Below are 16,770 nucleotides of genomic sequence, written 5' to 3' on the forward strand. Positions count from 1 at the left end.
TTACTACAAGTTGACACATAACCGGCCCATTTAAGAATTTGATGATGAGACTGCCCGATACGATTAATGTTAAAGGATAATTAATCGATTTTATGGTTTTTATTGAAGTTCTCTTAGATTGACGAAATACAAGTCTACGGAACAATGTGTATGCATATACTCATGCATCTACTTAAAAGTATTTTATAGGTTTCAGTTTTAAAAATGAGTTAAGTTTGAGCTTTTAATTTTCTAAACAATTCATTACTTTGTAACATTAGCCTGAAATGCATTATTCATTGAGTTGTTGTGCGGAAATGATAATTTCTCAATCATTGAACCTGTTAGCATGTACATGATTCACGCGCTCATGTAAATGTATTTTTATGCATCTTACTCTCCGAATCTTGAGAAAATTACTGAAATCAAAACAGAATTTTCAATTTTTTATTAGCTCATTCATTAACTTGAAGTGTAATAAGAACTAATTATGTAACAATCAATCCTGGTTGCCGTATTCAATGATCATGCAGTTTCACACAGTTGAATGTAAGACTGTGAAATTCATCTCAAGGCTATTCTTTTATTAATAAAGATTACGAGCGTGGTCTCAGAAGTACCCGACCCAACAAAGAAAACACAAAAATTGGGAAAAAAATTATTTATTTTTCAACATAATCTCCTTTCAGCTCTATCCATTGTGTCCAGTGATATCCAATAAGTTCAATACCCTTTTTATAATAAGATCTGTACTGCTCCTCAAAATAGCCATTAACTGCCGACATCGCTTCTTCACCGTTGGAAAATCTTTGACCCCTGAGCTAATTTTTCAAGTTTGCGAACAGAAAATTATCCGAGGGACTGATTCTGGCGAATAAGGTGCATGAGGTAGCAATCCAAACTTTAATTCATGAATTTTGGCCATTGCAATAACGGATTTGTTAGCTGGTGCATTGTCTTGATGAAAAAACGCTTTCTTCTTAGCCAAATGCGGAGGCTATTGCTTGATTTCTTCGCTCAAGCGTTACATCAAAGTTGCATAATACTCGCCGTTGATAGTTTTTCCTTTTTCAAGATAGTTGATGAAAATTATCCCACGCGCATCCCAAAAAGCCGACGCCATGACCTTGCCTGCAGATGAAACGGTCTTCGCCTTCTTTGGAGCCGGTTCTTCCTTTTGAATCCATTATTTTGATTGTTCTTTCGTATCGGGTGTGAAGTAATGGACCCATGTTTCATCCATGGTTATGAAGCGGCGCGAAAATTCTCCTTTTTTTCCGTGATACTTTGCTAAACACTATTGAAACATCATCCCGACACTGGTTTTCCTAGAGTATGAGCAAGCGCGGCACCTATCTTGCACACAGCTTCCTCATGTCCAAATTTTCAGTTAATATGCGTTGTGCTAGTTCTCTGTGAAATAGTGTTGCTGATAACATTTCGAACCTTCATTTTCAATTAGGAGATAATATATATTTTTGATGACATTTTCCAAGTGATTTCAGAATGGGGTCAGATATTACGCTCGTTTCATTTCATTCATGGCTGAGGCTGAATGACGAGGTTTACCGTGGAGGTCTCTTTTACGTAATTTCGTCTGCTTTATTCACACATTCCGTCGTCAATCTAACTATGGAAAAGGTAAATATATCACTTCTGGAACATTTGTCTTGCATCTGAATATTTTTTCCCGAAAACCGCCACAACGGCGTTAGGGTGTGTAAAGTAACCTGTCTCACGTCGGGGTACCAGCGTTCGCAAGGAGTCATCGTGGATTTTTATGAGTCACTCATTTCACCTGGGCACGCAAAAAGCCCAAATGACGTAGCTTTGGGTCGTTTCGTTTGCCGGTAATGCAACGTACTATCCATTGGTTACTTGATGCTTAAGTTTCTCATCTGATTTCTGTTTCATGAGTACCGAAGTGTACCAAAGGATTATTTTAGTTTGATTAAGATAATGTACAACAATGACATTATTTTTTTCTCAATTAGCCATTGAAGAGAAGTTCCCAGGAATTTTTCGTTCGTTTTTTAATTGTAGCCACTAATGGGAAAATTGCTCAGATCTACCAGAAACACAAACACTTGAGTTCAGGTATTTTTTAAGGCAGTTATTTTAAATTACTTAGTTTTATTTTGATTTTGGCCATTTTGATACACGCCCGATTCGCCATGCCCTCGAATATTATCTGGTTGCATTTCCAATTGAATATTTCAAAACCTTCGCGACGAGACTGTAGAAGTTTATTGAATAAAAATCCACGTAAATGTGAGACTATTAGCCATATTAGCTATAGACTAATAGCCATAAATGCTTGGAAGTTTCGAGTGAAGAAAGAGGTTCGTTATAAACCAGATTTACCTGCTCCGAACGAATGATGCTGAAGACCAGCAGTTGGAAAGTCCTGTTCCACGTACTGCGACGGAAGTGAACGTTGTTCCGCTGAAAACTTCTTCCGTATTCGGGAGAATTTTTCCGAATACATCTACATGTACGCGGTACCCGCTAGGGCAGGGGGTGAATCAACATCAGGTATGCCACATTTCTCTACGCACAAGAATGTGCCCCCGAGCGTCAAAAATCAGTAGCCCTAGCAAAAACAGCGCCATTTTATGTCGTCACTGACAATGCCAGTTATCATTATATATTGAATTTGTCAATTTTTGCGTTTTAAATTATATTATTGAACCAATTCGTAGTTGTTTGTCCAGTCTCTAGTGTTACCAAAACATATCCCGCAATTGGGAGCTGTTCGCAGATTTCGCGCTGAGGTTTAGTCAAATTTAATACCAACAAGTAAGATCCATGTGGACTGCTGTGTCCGTAAGTTCATTGATAATCACAGCGTTGTCGCTCAGCGACTCACATAGGATTTACTGAACGGTCTCCGTTTCGTTCCTTCCCTTTGTAGGAGTGCGATGCGGGGAGAGTAATGGACGGGCCTCCGGAAGACAAGACGGGTGAACACGCGGGACATGGCGGCCTACTCGGGATGGGACAGGAAGGCGGCGATGGGGGCGAAGAGGGAAGGGGGGCTGCCGCCTCGGGTGCCGAAGGCGACGAAGTCTCTCCCAGCGACAGGCCCAGGAGCGAAGAGGCGGCCCCAGGAGAGGAAGGCGCACGGATGCACCGCGAGCAACAACAGCTCGGCCGGAGGCAGAAACAACAGCAGCATCACGGGGAAGGTGGCGTGAAGGACAACGGGGACGTGGAGACGGCAGAGATGTGCAGCAGCGAAAGGCCTCATCGGAAGCTAGCTCAAGATCATAACAACGGCTCGGAAGGTGAGTTTTTCTTTTTTGAGCATTTGTTTTCATCCTCGAAAGGAAATGCATTTCGTTAAGTTTTACCTGTTTGTGCCATCATCACGACAGTCACCCCAAAGTGCGGTTTTGACAGGGTGGAGCTCAACTCGAACTAAGCGCTAAGGCATATGAAGTTCACACATTCAGGATGAGGGGCCTTGTTCCTTGTCGCATGCCACCATTCGACGTTTCCCACGTTGCTGTGGTATCTAGAAAATCTTGCAGCCTAGTTTTTAGATGGGTTTTTATTCTAGCACATCACCCAGGACGGACTCAAGAGTCAGTAGCCGAAATATTTCTTCGAACTCCAGCTGCTACATTTTTTCACAATGTTACGCATAGTGCTAAGAAAATAAACATATTTTAAATCTCTTCACCTATAATGTTGTATTGCACAGCTAGTACATTTCCGGCAAAATTAATGTATACGGATGCTCATCGTTATCAGTGTGCCAACATGTAATATTGTTTTCACAGATGTATTTTTAGCGTAATAAATAATAGCTTTAGTAACGCACCGTGCCGTAGTACATATATCTTCCGCGTATTTTTTTGCCTGTGTGTGTTTGCTGTACTTACCATAGGTATACGTCGAAGAGAGTAAGGAGGAGATCTTCAAAGAGATGAGTCGGATGCGGGTTGTTTCTCTGCTTCCATTACGAATTTCTCCATCATCGGAACCAATAGTGCAAAACACCTACAAAAATCGGAACAAGTTCATATTAATGAGTCTGAAGAGTGCCGACCGGACCGTCCAAATATCTAGTAATTGAAACCTCCTTCGGACTCTTTCAGTCGGAGGCCCCAGATTAGTCTAGGACATTTTTTCCCCATCCACTGAAGGTTAAATACCAAAACATTTTCTCCAAAATTGATAAGGCACCGAAAAAGTCTTTTATATTTTACTCGGTGCGTAAATGTGAGGCATTTGCTATAAACGTCCGCTGCTGGTAGGCCCAGCGTGATTCAATAAGTTTTTTTGTGAGAGTTAATGCAGATTTTAATTAGTATTGCGAGTCCATGTTAGCATTTGAAACCCAACTATTCCTAATTCAAGGATGTACTACAATGCAATATAAAATCTATCATTCCAGAAAATATGCTCTATAATCAAATAAGATTACATTTTAACTTCATAATTGGCGAAATTCTTGCTAGTTTTTAGTAATCTAGTTTTTTTCTACTGTTCCATCTGTTCACTTACACCCGCATTAGTGTTTCGAAAAGGAAAAAATAATTCACAAAATTAAAAATCGGCCGACTCAGCCGTAATTTTGTGCAAGTTATTAAGAGTTGTTTGAAATAATGCTGTACAATTCTCTGTCACGCGAATTCGATATTACCATGTTTGAATTCGATATTACCATGTTTATATTCGATATTACGATTAAAGTCGAAATTTAAGGGCATGGGAAGTTTGAAATAAAGTTCAAATGGCTAACAATGAAATTATTGGGTCAGCGTTTGTCAGAAAAAATTTTGTTTGTCAGACTCTGATAGTACTGTGGTCATGGTGGCTATCGTTTGGACTTCCTTCCAGTTTCTACCTAATGAGTAACGTCCTGGAACCCTTTTCCTTCTACATTTATCTCTTCTCTGATTTCCCTCTCTTTCACAATTATCAGCTTAAAATATCGAAACTGACTCTCTTTCCATTAAAAAATTTCTAATGTTCCTTTCTTTAAGTTATTGAAATTCGGAGTGTTTAAGACATGCGCTAAGTCTTCAGTACAGTGAAAGGTAGTATACTTGAATTTACCACCACCGATTCACCGAAAAGTGCCATAAAATAAGACAAACATAGGCAATCGGGTCTACCGCACAGGAACCATTGCACGATTAATTTTCCTTTTTAGAAATTCTCTTCCTTTTCCTGTCATAAACGTCACCACTCTAAGTACACCACCGTATATTGGTGTACATATAGGTCACAAGAATTAAACTGGAATAGTTCTGGTGGAACTTTCCCTGAGGAAGTGCTGCATTGAAAGGTAACTATATAGAGTAGAGCCCTCAATATCGCTAGCCCGAAATTCCCAGGTTCGGTTTGTTTGTGTTTTTTGTTAGCGGAAGTCTACCATAAAATAAGAAGAAATGTGTAAATCATAGGAAAAGACCACAGTATTTTAAAATTCTCTTTTCCGGATGTTTAAAACCTATCAAATTCATAAAAAAAATAAAATTAGTTGGTCGGGTGGCCTACCGCAGACAAATATTTTACCTCGGTGAATATGCTGTTAAACTCATCAGCTGTCGAAAATGAGATAGGACGCCACTGCGTGCTCCTAGTTTAAAATGTAATAAATATTTAAGTTTTTCTAAGGTAAGTGAAGTCTGACAAAGATGTCTCAGGGAACTTCGCAGGGCAAAAAAGGAAATTTCGCAAACGGTTTCGATGCAAAACAAAACTGGTTTACACCATTATGTCTATTCGTAAAGTCATTCTCTTCTTCGATTCGATTGTATACTACTATGATAAGTAGTGCAAAAAATAATTTATGAGATTACCTGTTTCTAGATATTTCAAAAACGGATGCTCCGAGCGGCTGGAAGTGACGTCCGTAGCGATTCATGTTTGAAGTAAGATAATAAATGGTTGTCCTTTAAGTACTTAAAGCTTGGGTTTTGACACTTCATTTCCTTACGGGGAATTTATTAATATACGGGATCATTTAAGAGCAATCTAATGCAGGGTTTTTTATTGTAATATTTCACCTATTGGTCACGGAGAAATAATTTTATTCACCCTTGTCCACCGAAGAAAACATTCTGCAAATACTAACTACAAGAACTGCTGTTTCAAGACTACCGACTCGTTTATCAAACTATTAAAAGAGTTTCTCAATGTTCTTTTATTTCATTGTATGCATTCTAATATCATTAAAATAAATTATAAATAAGCCTTTCAGGGTAGTGTGCTATTTTAACACAAGCACTTAGTTGAACAGAATCGTATCGAAATACTTTCTTCTAACCTAAATGCGCTTGTTTCTCTTTTATAAAAATCCTTTATGATATTAATGATAACGCCGATACATCTGAGACGGCGGTTAATGTCTGATGGATTCTTGCTTAGGAGTGCAGGTTAAAAAAATCCGGAAATGGCTTTAGGTACGTAATTTAAGACAAGCCATAAGTGTCCCCATAATGATGAGTCTCGAAGCGTGTTCCCAGTTCTTTTTCCGCAGTTTCCTTCCACCACCACGACGTTTACGTATACATAGTGATTGTCTTGTGGTTTGCAAGCAGCGTCGAGGTAGTGAGTCAATGGTGTTGTTATAGGCCCCCCAGGGAGCAATGCATTTTTAGGTGGGGCCCATTCGCCCATATTTGGCGAGCGCAAGCACCGCATGCCGCGTCTGAGAGCCAGCCGTCGAGATAAGCACGTGCCGCTTGTGGGATAGCGGCGAGTGCCAACTTTTTCCCGGATAAATCTGTGCTTTGTACCTGGCTCGTTCATATTTTCCTGGAATGTCTAATTATTTAAGAAAATATCGAAAACTTTCACTCGCGGAAAGGCTCAGTAACCGAGGTGGGATATTGATCATGAATGCAGAGTTAAATGACCGCTTCAGCCCACTTTAAATTGTTGTTAGCATGTGATGATAATGCTACACTCCTCGGAAGTTTTATGCCACTTTTCCGGGTATTTAAACTGCCAAGGAGCTATGTTAGCCGGTCGATAGTTTGGCGAAGTGTGCAGTTATTTTCGTGTTTTGAGAGCACTATTGTTTGACCATGGTGGCCATTTTAAAGCACTCTTCCTTAATGTTTTCGCACGGAGGGATCGCGTTCTATCCCCGCCGAAATAGATTTCATCTCACCTCAGCCTGTCACATTCCACGCTTTTCTTTAGCGTAAGATAGCTCCAAATTATCTGGATATACATTTTAGTTGTTTTTTCGGTGACTCGTTCCAAAGCACGCATGAAAGAGGAGGGACTGCTCTTATAACAAAGAGAATATTGGGGCTACCGATCACGCTTCCGTTTGAACGTGATAACCTGTATAATAAATGCAAAAAAATAAAACCACTTCTACGATAATTTATCTTTAAGTCCTAAGAGTTGCTTTTGCTCATTAACGAAACAATTTTGTTCACAAGGAGAGGAAATCAAACGCAGTTGACCCGAACGATATTTTGCGATGTTAAATGTTTTTACCCATTTAGCTGCCTACAGTTCCAGAACGTGTCCATTTAATTTTCTCTTGATGAAAAACTACTAAAAATTGCTCTAATTTTTTCTTTGGGTTGAATTAAAAGTAAGCAAATGGGACCTTTAATTTCGTGTTTCCTGCTCTAGCTAGATACCACAGGTCACCTCTTTTCCTAAGTTCAATGCACATTCTTATGTTTAACGCTATTTGATCCATTCTGTTTCAAGATGTCAGACCTTAGAGCGGAAAGATAGGCCAGATTGCCCAGAATACCTCTTTTCCTACGGGCCGCTTGAGCTGCCACGCATTCATCAAAATGCCTTCAACGTTCATCCCGTAGGCTTATTTTTCGAGCCGCATTGTACTCGAAGACATTATGGCTGGGAGTGCCGGTAGCGGTCGGGTGGGGAGAGCTATTTCCTACATACACGCGGTCCGCGAAGAGGTCCCTCCCCCTCTGGGGTAACGAACGCGAGTTCGTGTTTTCTCCCGCCGCCTCAGCGGGAGGGAGGTTGCGAAACACCGGCCGGCGAAGTGCGTAATGCAAAGGTGGTCTCGTCGCTTGGATCATTGGTCGAACAATGAGCAGCAGAGGCAGCAGCTCCCTTTCGCCTTTCTCTTCCTACATCCTCCTCTCCCCTCCTTCTACTTTTGCATGCTCTGCGTGCCGGCGCACGCAACAGGCGATTGGTTTGCCTCCACCAAGAGCCTTTTGTGTGTACGCCCGTGGCATCCAGATGGTCTGAGGGTTCATATCATGGGATACTCCTGCCGAGCTAAGCAATATAATTCAGAGAAAGTACCATCATCCGGGGCATTTGTTTTTTGCAGTGCGTGTCCAAAAGATGAAGCAACGGGGCCTGCAGTTTGCTTCTCGAGGAGGGACATGCCTTGTGGCGAGTGCAAAAAGGGGGTTATTTGTGACACTAGGTTGTGTCTTTATTACGTAATTAATTCAACAATGAATTATGGTCCTCCGTTTCCGAGTCATCCTCAAAGACTCCTATATACCGATGTAAAAATCTATCTCAACCATTTCATCTAAAATACATTTCCCAAATCTGATTCCAGATTTTCAGGCAATCCTCTCAAAACTTGATGTAACTGCCGAAAGATGTTCGTCCCACTGAGTGTGTTTTAATTTCTTTCAAAAATTTGAAAGATCTTTCAGAAAGGAAGCGGAAAGATTAATTATTGATTTTTTTATTTACATATCTCTTCACTATTATTAAATTATTGGCACTAGAATAAGCGCAAGAAAGAGAAAGAAGAATCATGGAAAGATACTTTCTCGAACTTATTGTATTCTTAGACCATTATTTGCCAGAAAAACTAAAATGGGTTAGGATATTATTATGCCAGATTTCATCCTTCTAAGCTGATCATGCATACCTGGGTACGAGTATAGCTGTACGTATGGATAAATGTGCACTCAAGTTCGGAACAAAAAAGTAGGTACACATCAGGTTCCGTGATCTGAGGATGTGTACATTAATGAGTTAAACGAGAATAATTACTTAGCAGACCATGTGTCGCAAGTGTTATTCGAAGCTACGAGCTCGTATTTAAATCGACCAAATGTGAATAATTATTTTACCATCATCACGTGGCGCACGGTTATGTAAAAATTGCATAATTTGCATATATTCTTGAAGCCCCTAAAATGACGAGGAAACGTCGTTATAATTTGACCCACTTCTCCGTGGCATTTCAAGCAACTTATTCAGTTCTCGTGGATAATTAAGCTAATGCCAATAAAGAGGAATACCAGTAAATTGACGCCTAAATGTGCGTATGATTGTTACATTGTGAAATTCGCCGGTTAGCATTTAGTGTACCCGTCTATGCTATCATTATTTTTTTGCGACGTGAATGCCCATGTAAGCTGCTCGTCGTAAATTGAGAAAGACGTTAAGGACACTGAATACGCCTTGGTTTTTCTTCGGTGGGAGAGAGCTTCGATACCGACCTTCCTTCTGCGAATTTCTCTAAAATTTCGGACGGCGGTGTGCGAGCGAGAGAAAACGGCATGGAGAAGTCCAGCGTGTTCGGCAGCATGGTTTCTTCTCAAACCTTTAGTCGCTTGGATCATCAATAGAAAATTTAAGAAATAGATGCCAGAATTAGAAGACTCCATGACTCTGTCTTTCCACGGACAATACGGGATATTACGATCGTACGTCGTATCTTCAGAGTATAGTAAAAATCGTACTTGCCACTCACAGCGTCTAGGAAATAATTAGTTTTACTTAAATGCATGAACTTTCCCTAATCGGGCGTGTTTTGTTGGCAAATCCCTTCTCGCGTTGGACTTTCATGTCATGAATGTAGTGCCTATAGCAATATTCCCTATCCTTTTTGTTAAGCTTCTCCTTCCATCCCACGTCTCTCTCTGTGGTGTCGATGCCTCACACCGTCGTCTGCCAACAGCAGGGTGTCACATTTTTTACGCGTGACTTTAGGACCGATGACCATAAGTCGGATGTCCATGAATTAATTTAAATTCCCTTCTTACTTTCCAGTTCTGCATGGCCTTTCTTCGTATGGTGGTCGTCTGTCGTATTGTTTCATTTTAATTTTCATCCTTTTCATGTAAAAACAAACTATTTTATGGTTTGAAATTAACACTTGTTTTGAATTAAGTCTTCCTCCAAATTGTATAGTAATGTGCTCGTTATTTGAGGTATTTCGGTGAATATCTTTTTCCCTTTTCCTTTCCTCTCCTATATCCTCCCTGATTCCTACCCATCCCTCCTGGTGCTTACATCCCCTGCCACACCTTTTTGGTGGATCGCTGGATATTTATGTAGATGCATACAAAAATCCGTGGGGGTCACTGGGTGAATGGCCGCCGTCAGTTGCGGGCCTGTACCGCGGCGGCACAGTCATATCGCATCGTGTCGATAAACCCGCCGCCACGGGCATGAGGCCGCTGTTCTTGGAAAGTAGGCGTAGAGCACATTTGGATTACGTCTATGCCCTCACCTCCCCCTTCCCTCCTCAACATTTCCCCTCCCCCCCTTTCACCCAAGTTCCCTTCACGCTCCCCACCGCCGCCGCCCTTTCCGTTGCCTGCCTCCTCCCAACACCCAGAGCAAACCGCCTCCCACCCTCCACCCCCCCCCCTCCGTCGCACCTCCCTCTTTCTCCGCTGTTCCACCTCCACACCCCCGCCGCTGACATCCTTACCACCGGGAGAGAGTCATTGCCCCGCGAAGGGCGGTCTGTTCCCGTGGAGTCAGGAGGATAAGGGGGGCACTGCAGTCCATCGGAGGGGGGGTCATGGGCTTCCGTGCACTTGCATGCCTCTGGGGATTTCCTTTTATCGAATTTGCCACCTGGCACTCTTTGCAGTGAAAATGGTGTGCAACACTGTGACGCCCCGTGCGTATCGTCCGTCTTGTACTCTCTCTCTCTGACAATCTGCGGCGCTTTCCTTGCAGAAGCTCGAATATTGATCGTGTGTTGATTTGTTTAAAGGTTTGGAAACATGATCATCCTACCTATTATGGATTTGGGAGAAAATAAATGGTAAATTACCAGATTACTTTTTGTAGTAATCCAAGGTTTTTGAAACCATAAATCCTGTAGCGTGTAATGACAATTGTGACGTATTTGTAGCAGTTGGAATTACTCTGAATGCCTGAAAAAAGTTTAACTATTGCATTAATTTGGACCATACTTTTTTTCCCAGGTCGGTTATGCTTTTTCTCTACCGATTTAGGATTTTTGCCGACACTCAACTCGAGGCAAAGGCGGCTTGGAAGCGCAATGGATGCAGCTTTCGAATACAGACCGAAGGGTTCCGGGTTCAAACCCAAGTTATGTCCTTAGACATCTCAAATATTACACCCTGTGAAATCTCAGCACCAGATCTTCTGGGGTAAATGCAAGGGGCACTCGAATGATCTGGTTCCCTTTCGTTGCCTTAATGCGTAAAATTTACACGCCATAGTACGAGATGAGCCCTACCCTTGTGGAATATTTGCGGTGGAATAAACGGCTTATTACTCTAAACGGATGGAATTGGCATTTAATACGATCATGAGATAAAAATGTGAATGAAAATAGGGTTGACCGCATTCGTGGGGTAGATAACGGCGGCTACCTGCTGATCTGTAGGTCGTGGTTCTGAATGCGACCTAAGGCTTGAAAGTTGTTTATCTCTCTATTTCCTGGCGAGGTGTTTATGTATATGTTCATGTATGGCTTCAGTTATCGGAGAATCTTGATGTTTATTTTTTCATTATATATTTTAGTACCCTCCAAGCCACCGCTAGGGTGTGTGGCAGGAGGATGTGTGCTTAGTGGAAGAATTGACGACTAATGATTCCTAATTTATATAGTTAGCGTTGTGAATCTTTTCCATGGACGGAAGAAATTCCTACTGAGAATAGAATATTTATTTATAAATGACCTTTAAAAAAGGAATTTTCCGGTAAAATAGTAAATCCTGGCCAGGTATATTGGCTAAACTAGTTTCCACAGATAACTCTTAATCGCGAATATTCGTTTCCCTCTTCTTTCTCTCTTCCATAATAATGAATGAGGTGAGGTTGTCTTTCATATCGTCCGCGAATGCGCTAAATGCCGAAATATTATTTTGCTTGGACATAGGTGGCCAACTCGCTTTCCTTTTGGACCTCGAGGCTCTTACGCTCGTGAATGACATAAGCATACTTTGTGAGTTGACCCACGCTTCGGGTTTAGAGTTCCCCGCGCAGGAGAGAGAGCTCTGTGTCAGCTCACTGCTGTTTCGACGATCGATACTGGCCCGCTCCGAAGTTTGGGTCATCCACCTATCTCTGCTAGGTGTAATAAAAACAGAGTTTGGGGGAGTGCCTGGATTTCACCATTATTCCGATCAATGAACCTCTCACCCCCACCTACTCACTTTCCCTCCCATCCTTTTGTTCCATCCCCCTCCTCCTTCCTCTACTTCCTCTTATCTCTCTCTCTCTCTCACTCTGTTCAAACCAGTCTTTTTTGTCTTGCCCTATCCTCAATTTCTACCCATATCCCTCTTTCTCATCCCTCTTTTTAGCACAGTACTTAAATCCCTAAAATTGAGGATGCAACCGGAGATCTTTTCAGTGGGCCTTGTTTTCCTTTGCAGTGTTGTGTAAGACTTGCCGGTTCTTAAACAGGAATTTTTGCGTATTGGGATGTGTTGCTCTCGCGGCAATCTTATTAACTTCACCGTGATTTTTCTTTTGTGAACTTATAATGATTCGGTAAAATATAATCAACAAAATCGAGCAAAAGGATTGGTAGCACTACGTCTTTCGTTCCCCGTAACTCGCAGGAGAGTTTAAAAACCTCGCGCGAATGACCCCTGAATCATTCTCAGCGACCTTGTGTTCCTCCTATTCCAACATGTATTCCTTTATTTTTGTTGGGTGTAATTTATCAAGCATATGTGGACTTTATCGAGCATTCTTTTCCACCCAACCTTTTTCGTGGCACGAGTTGAAGATACTACACGATAAATACGACCTAAAAAGTGGCGTAAGTAAAAAAGTGTAGTAGTATAAAAATTTTCATATTCTATATAAATACACTGCTACATGGCAACAGTCACCGGAAAAAGTCGTTCGCAATCTTTTTGGTGTGAGGTTTATTTCTCCATGAAAACTATCTAGGCAAAAAGAAAAAGGAATGTGTAGAAAATCAAAAAGATATTTTCGCATCTAGAATGGAATAGACCTTATTGTTAATTTTGAGTACGGAGTGCGTTTTGAGAGTCAAAACTTGCACTGCAAGAAATTGGCGAATTTATGGCTGCGTACGCATGAGGAAGGATAATTGTACATATTTACCTTTGCTTTAATTGCCTCCACCACAGGTTGTGGGACGTTGTTAGGTTTTAAACGTACCGAAAATAAGTAAGAATGACTCCATGGGAGATATAACTGATTTAAATTTCACTAAAGAGCATTTGAAGAAGGAAGTAAGGTAGAATGAAGAAAAGGCTAGCGGGCGAGGCACGATAGTGGATTGAACGGTTAGTAAAATAGAGCGGACCCACGGTAGCATTCATTGACGATTGAAGTGAAATCGAAGGTGAGAAGAATTATCTGACTCATGGTTCGTGGCGTTTTTCCGTAGGTTCCGCATCGTGCGTGGTGTGTGATGGAAATTTCTCTATGTGCCAATATTAGCTCGTTCCCCAAAAGGAACGCGCTGAGCAAGAGATTTGAGTCTTTTCCCCTTTCTGACTTATTCCTTCTTTGAATTGCATTCCCTTATGGCGCACGGTTTTATCCTTTTGATTGTCGGCTGCATATGTCGGAATCTCATCTGGCTCTCCCTCTTTTATCTCTTCGCTAGTTAATGTTTGCGTACGTGACATTTCTGCCGAGTAGAGGTGAGCGACCTGAGCTCTCTCGATCGACTGCTCTATTCCCTCCCCTTCCCAACCCCCCCCCTCTCAACCCTATCACTCCCGGTTGTCGATAGCGGTGTCCCCCGCCTCCCTCACCTTCCTCTCCCGCCACATCTCATCGTCACTCTGGCCCGCATCCCGCTCCTGGGCCCAATGAAACTCAAGCCTCCTTTTCTTCTCACTTTTCTTCCCCCTCTGTCTTGATTTTCAGACAAAGCGAACGATGGCGAAGGAAGACAGTGATGAATGGCTACTATATACTCTGCATTCCCAATTGTTTTAACCCGTGAAGGTCGCAAATGTTAATTTTTAATGACGCGTTCAAGATATTTCTCATGATTTGTTGGATTTCGTACTTGTTTTAATTAAATCAAATATTCGCATATCACATCTCCTCCTTAGACCACATTTCTTCCATCTCCATTATTGTTTTTGTCTACTTAGAAATCAACAAGATCACTGTTTCCTTTGTTTTTAAAGTATGTAGTTGCGGCGATGTGACAGGCATAGCGAAGAAGTAACTTTTCATTCAAACTGCCAGCTTGACTTTGGTGGGCGACATTATTTTTCAAAACAGAGGTGACGAGTAAATCCATTGAGAGTTAAAACTCCGGCAGGCTTCATTTCCAACTCCTCTCTCGCAGGTCCGATAGAGCTTATGAATGAAATCGACTACCCAATGGGGTTCCAGTGAGACCATGCTGTCCAGCGGCAGAATAGTGTGCTTGCTAAGTTCACTGCTTTCACTGTAAAAAAGAATGCTGGATATGGAACCGGAACTTGATGAGCGAAAAGCGTGAACGCTATTAGATAAAATTCATAATCTTATTCCATCCTAAAGTTAGTGCGCGATACCCAGGATAAACCTTGGATCTTCTGCATTGTATCGAGCTGGAGACGACAGGTCATGCGGGCGCAATGACCCTCTCCCTGGTCCCTTAAGCTGGCGTTTTATATCTTCGTTTTGAGCTAAATTCACAAGGACCGTCCCTGCGACCGTGTAAATACGGTGGCCGCTCTGAGTCCGGATTCTCGACAATTTTAATACTGAGGGTCTATAATAAGCCGAGTTTTAAGAAATGGATTTATAGAAACCATAGTAATTTGCTTAACAAACTGCTTAATTTAAGTGAACTCGACCATTATGAAGGTTACTTTCGTCTCGAAATATGTGCATTTATCGCAGTAATTCAATTTAATGCGACGTTGTGGATGAGTACGTATTTTTGTTTTATTATTAAGTGCGTACCGACCCTCATCCAAATGGCTGAATATTTCTTTCGCTGATTTATTATATTTAATTTATTTTATATTTAATTTATTTTATGCCTAATTTATTTTATATTTAATTGATTTACATTTTGGAAAGGAAGTGGAACACAGAATGCATACCCTTCACCTTTCCTCCTGAAATATATTCGTTGAACTCATCCATTTTGTGGATTCATTTCTTAGCGAGCCTTCATTTTAAGGTCCTTATTCCTAAGTACAAATGGTGGATGTTTTAGCCTAGTTGGTAGAGCATTTTTATTCTGATAACAAATCGTGTGTTGCCGATATCTTTACGCAATGACTTAGGAGACCCTCAACTTCACCCAAGCTTTGTGATTTTTCGGGTACTAGATCTTCGTGGGAAACCATCAAGGCGCCAAAATGAAATAAATTGCTCCCCTCCTTCCTATTTGAATTTCACGCACCATAGTGGACTTAGTGAGCCGTGTAGGTTCCACCCCCACTTATAAAACCATCGTCCGATATATTACTCTGGTTTATTACTACCATGTACCTACACCTGTCGACGTTTGATAAACGTGTGATATCTGTTGGATTTGTGACCAGACTGAGGGTCCTTCCTCTTCTTCCAATAATCCAGGCTACTCCTACCTCCGCATCTCTCCCCACTCATCCCGCACGTTTTCTCTCTCCCTCCGCTCACGCCAAATCTCCAAACTCCAAATTCCTTGCCTTCTCGCGAAATAGTATCCCCACCTCCCCACTCAGCCCGTCCACCAATTTCTATCAAATCCATTCCTGTCGTGCCACCGACTCGAAAAGTTTCTCCCCAGCCCTTCCCACTCTACCCGTCCCACTCACCTGATCGCACCCTCTCACGCTCCCCCTTTCGTTTCAATCCCTTCGATTTTGCCGGGCGTTGGCTGTCGTCACGATCAGATTCGAGAATGCCCGATTCTCTCATTGTTCGGCCTGTTCTCGGAGTGATTATTCGAGCCGATACTCGATCCAAATCATTTTATTTATTAATTCGACTCTCGCTCAAGGGTTATCTCACTTGGAGATACCGTTTCCGTCTCGCAAGTAATATTATCGCGTACGGGAGCCACGAAAATTATTTCGTGTGCTGTTTCTCATTGTGAAATATTTAATAGTTTACAGAATTTTCCTTCCCACCCTTAGTGATTGCAATCGTAATGGATTCTCTGTGAACTTATTGCGTTGATGACTGTTCTGGCTTTGCCATCGGAAAGATGGATATCCATAAATCAGAATTTCTTTAGTGTGATGGAATTTCACCTAAGACCATTGGCGTGAGTGCTTTTCTTAAATAATGTCCTATGTATTGATCTATGAATCTTATATTCCGTCATGACCAATCACCTTGACGTTGTTTGATGTGTTAAATCGATCGTTGGATTATCCAGACAGAGAGCCGTCTTGTCCGGCTTAAAGAAACAGGAAGTAAACGTATATCCCTCTTCAAAACAATACCGGTATTCAGAACACATTTTCGTTGTGTGCATGGTAAGTCAGCTGTAATAAGTTAATAGGTTTTGTTATGCTCGCGGAAATGTTCTGGATTAGCGTGTCATTAGCTTCAAATTATAGTCCTAAACCATTACCCAGGACTGATGTTTCTTTTTTCATCGATGGTACCTCTTTACCGTTGTAGATCGACATCTGGGTTCGAGCTTTAAATGATTAT

At 41.6% G+C, this 16,770-nt stretch overlaps 1 protein-coding gene across 2 annotated transcripts in view; it reads left to right on the top strand.

The window, feature by feature from the left end:
* The window catches only part of Lk6 (Lk6 kinase), a 255,815-nt gene that overhangs the window by 172,900 nt on the left and 66,145 nt on the right, over positions 1 to 16,770 (top strand). For both annotated transcript variants that reach the window (XM_071588760.1, XM_071588762.1), the window contains exon 2: positions 2,894 to 3,266. In XM_071588760.1, the coding sequence (XP_071444861.1) occupies positions 2,894 to 3,266 (373 nt within the window). The remainder of the gene's footprint in view (positions 1 to 2,893; positions 3,267 to 16,770) is intronic.

Source organism: Hetaerina americana, unplaced genomic scaffold (assembly GCF_022747635.1).
Source record: "Hetaerina americana unplaced genomic scaffold, ioHetAmer1.1.p SCAF_3, whole genome shotgun sequence".
Taxonomy (NCBI): Eukaryota; Metazoa; Arthropoda; class Insecta; order Odonata; family Calopterygidae; genus Hetaerina; species Hetaerina americana.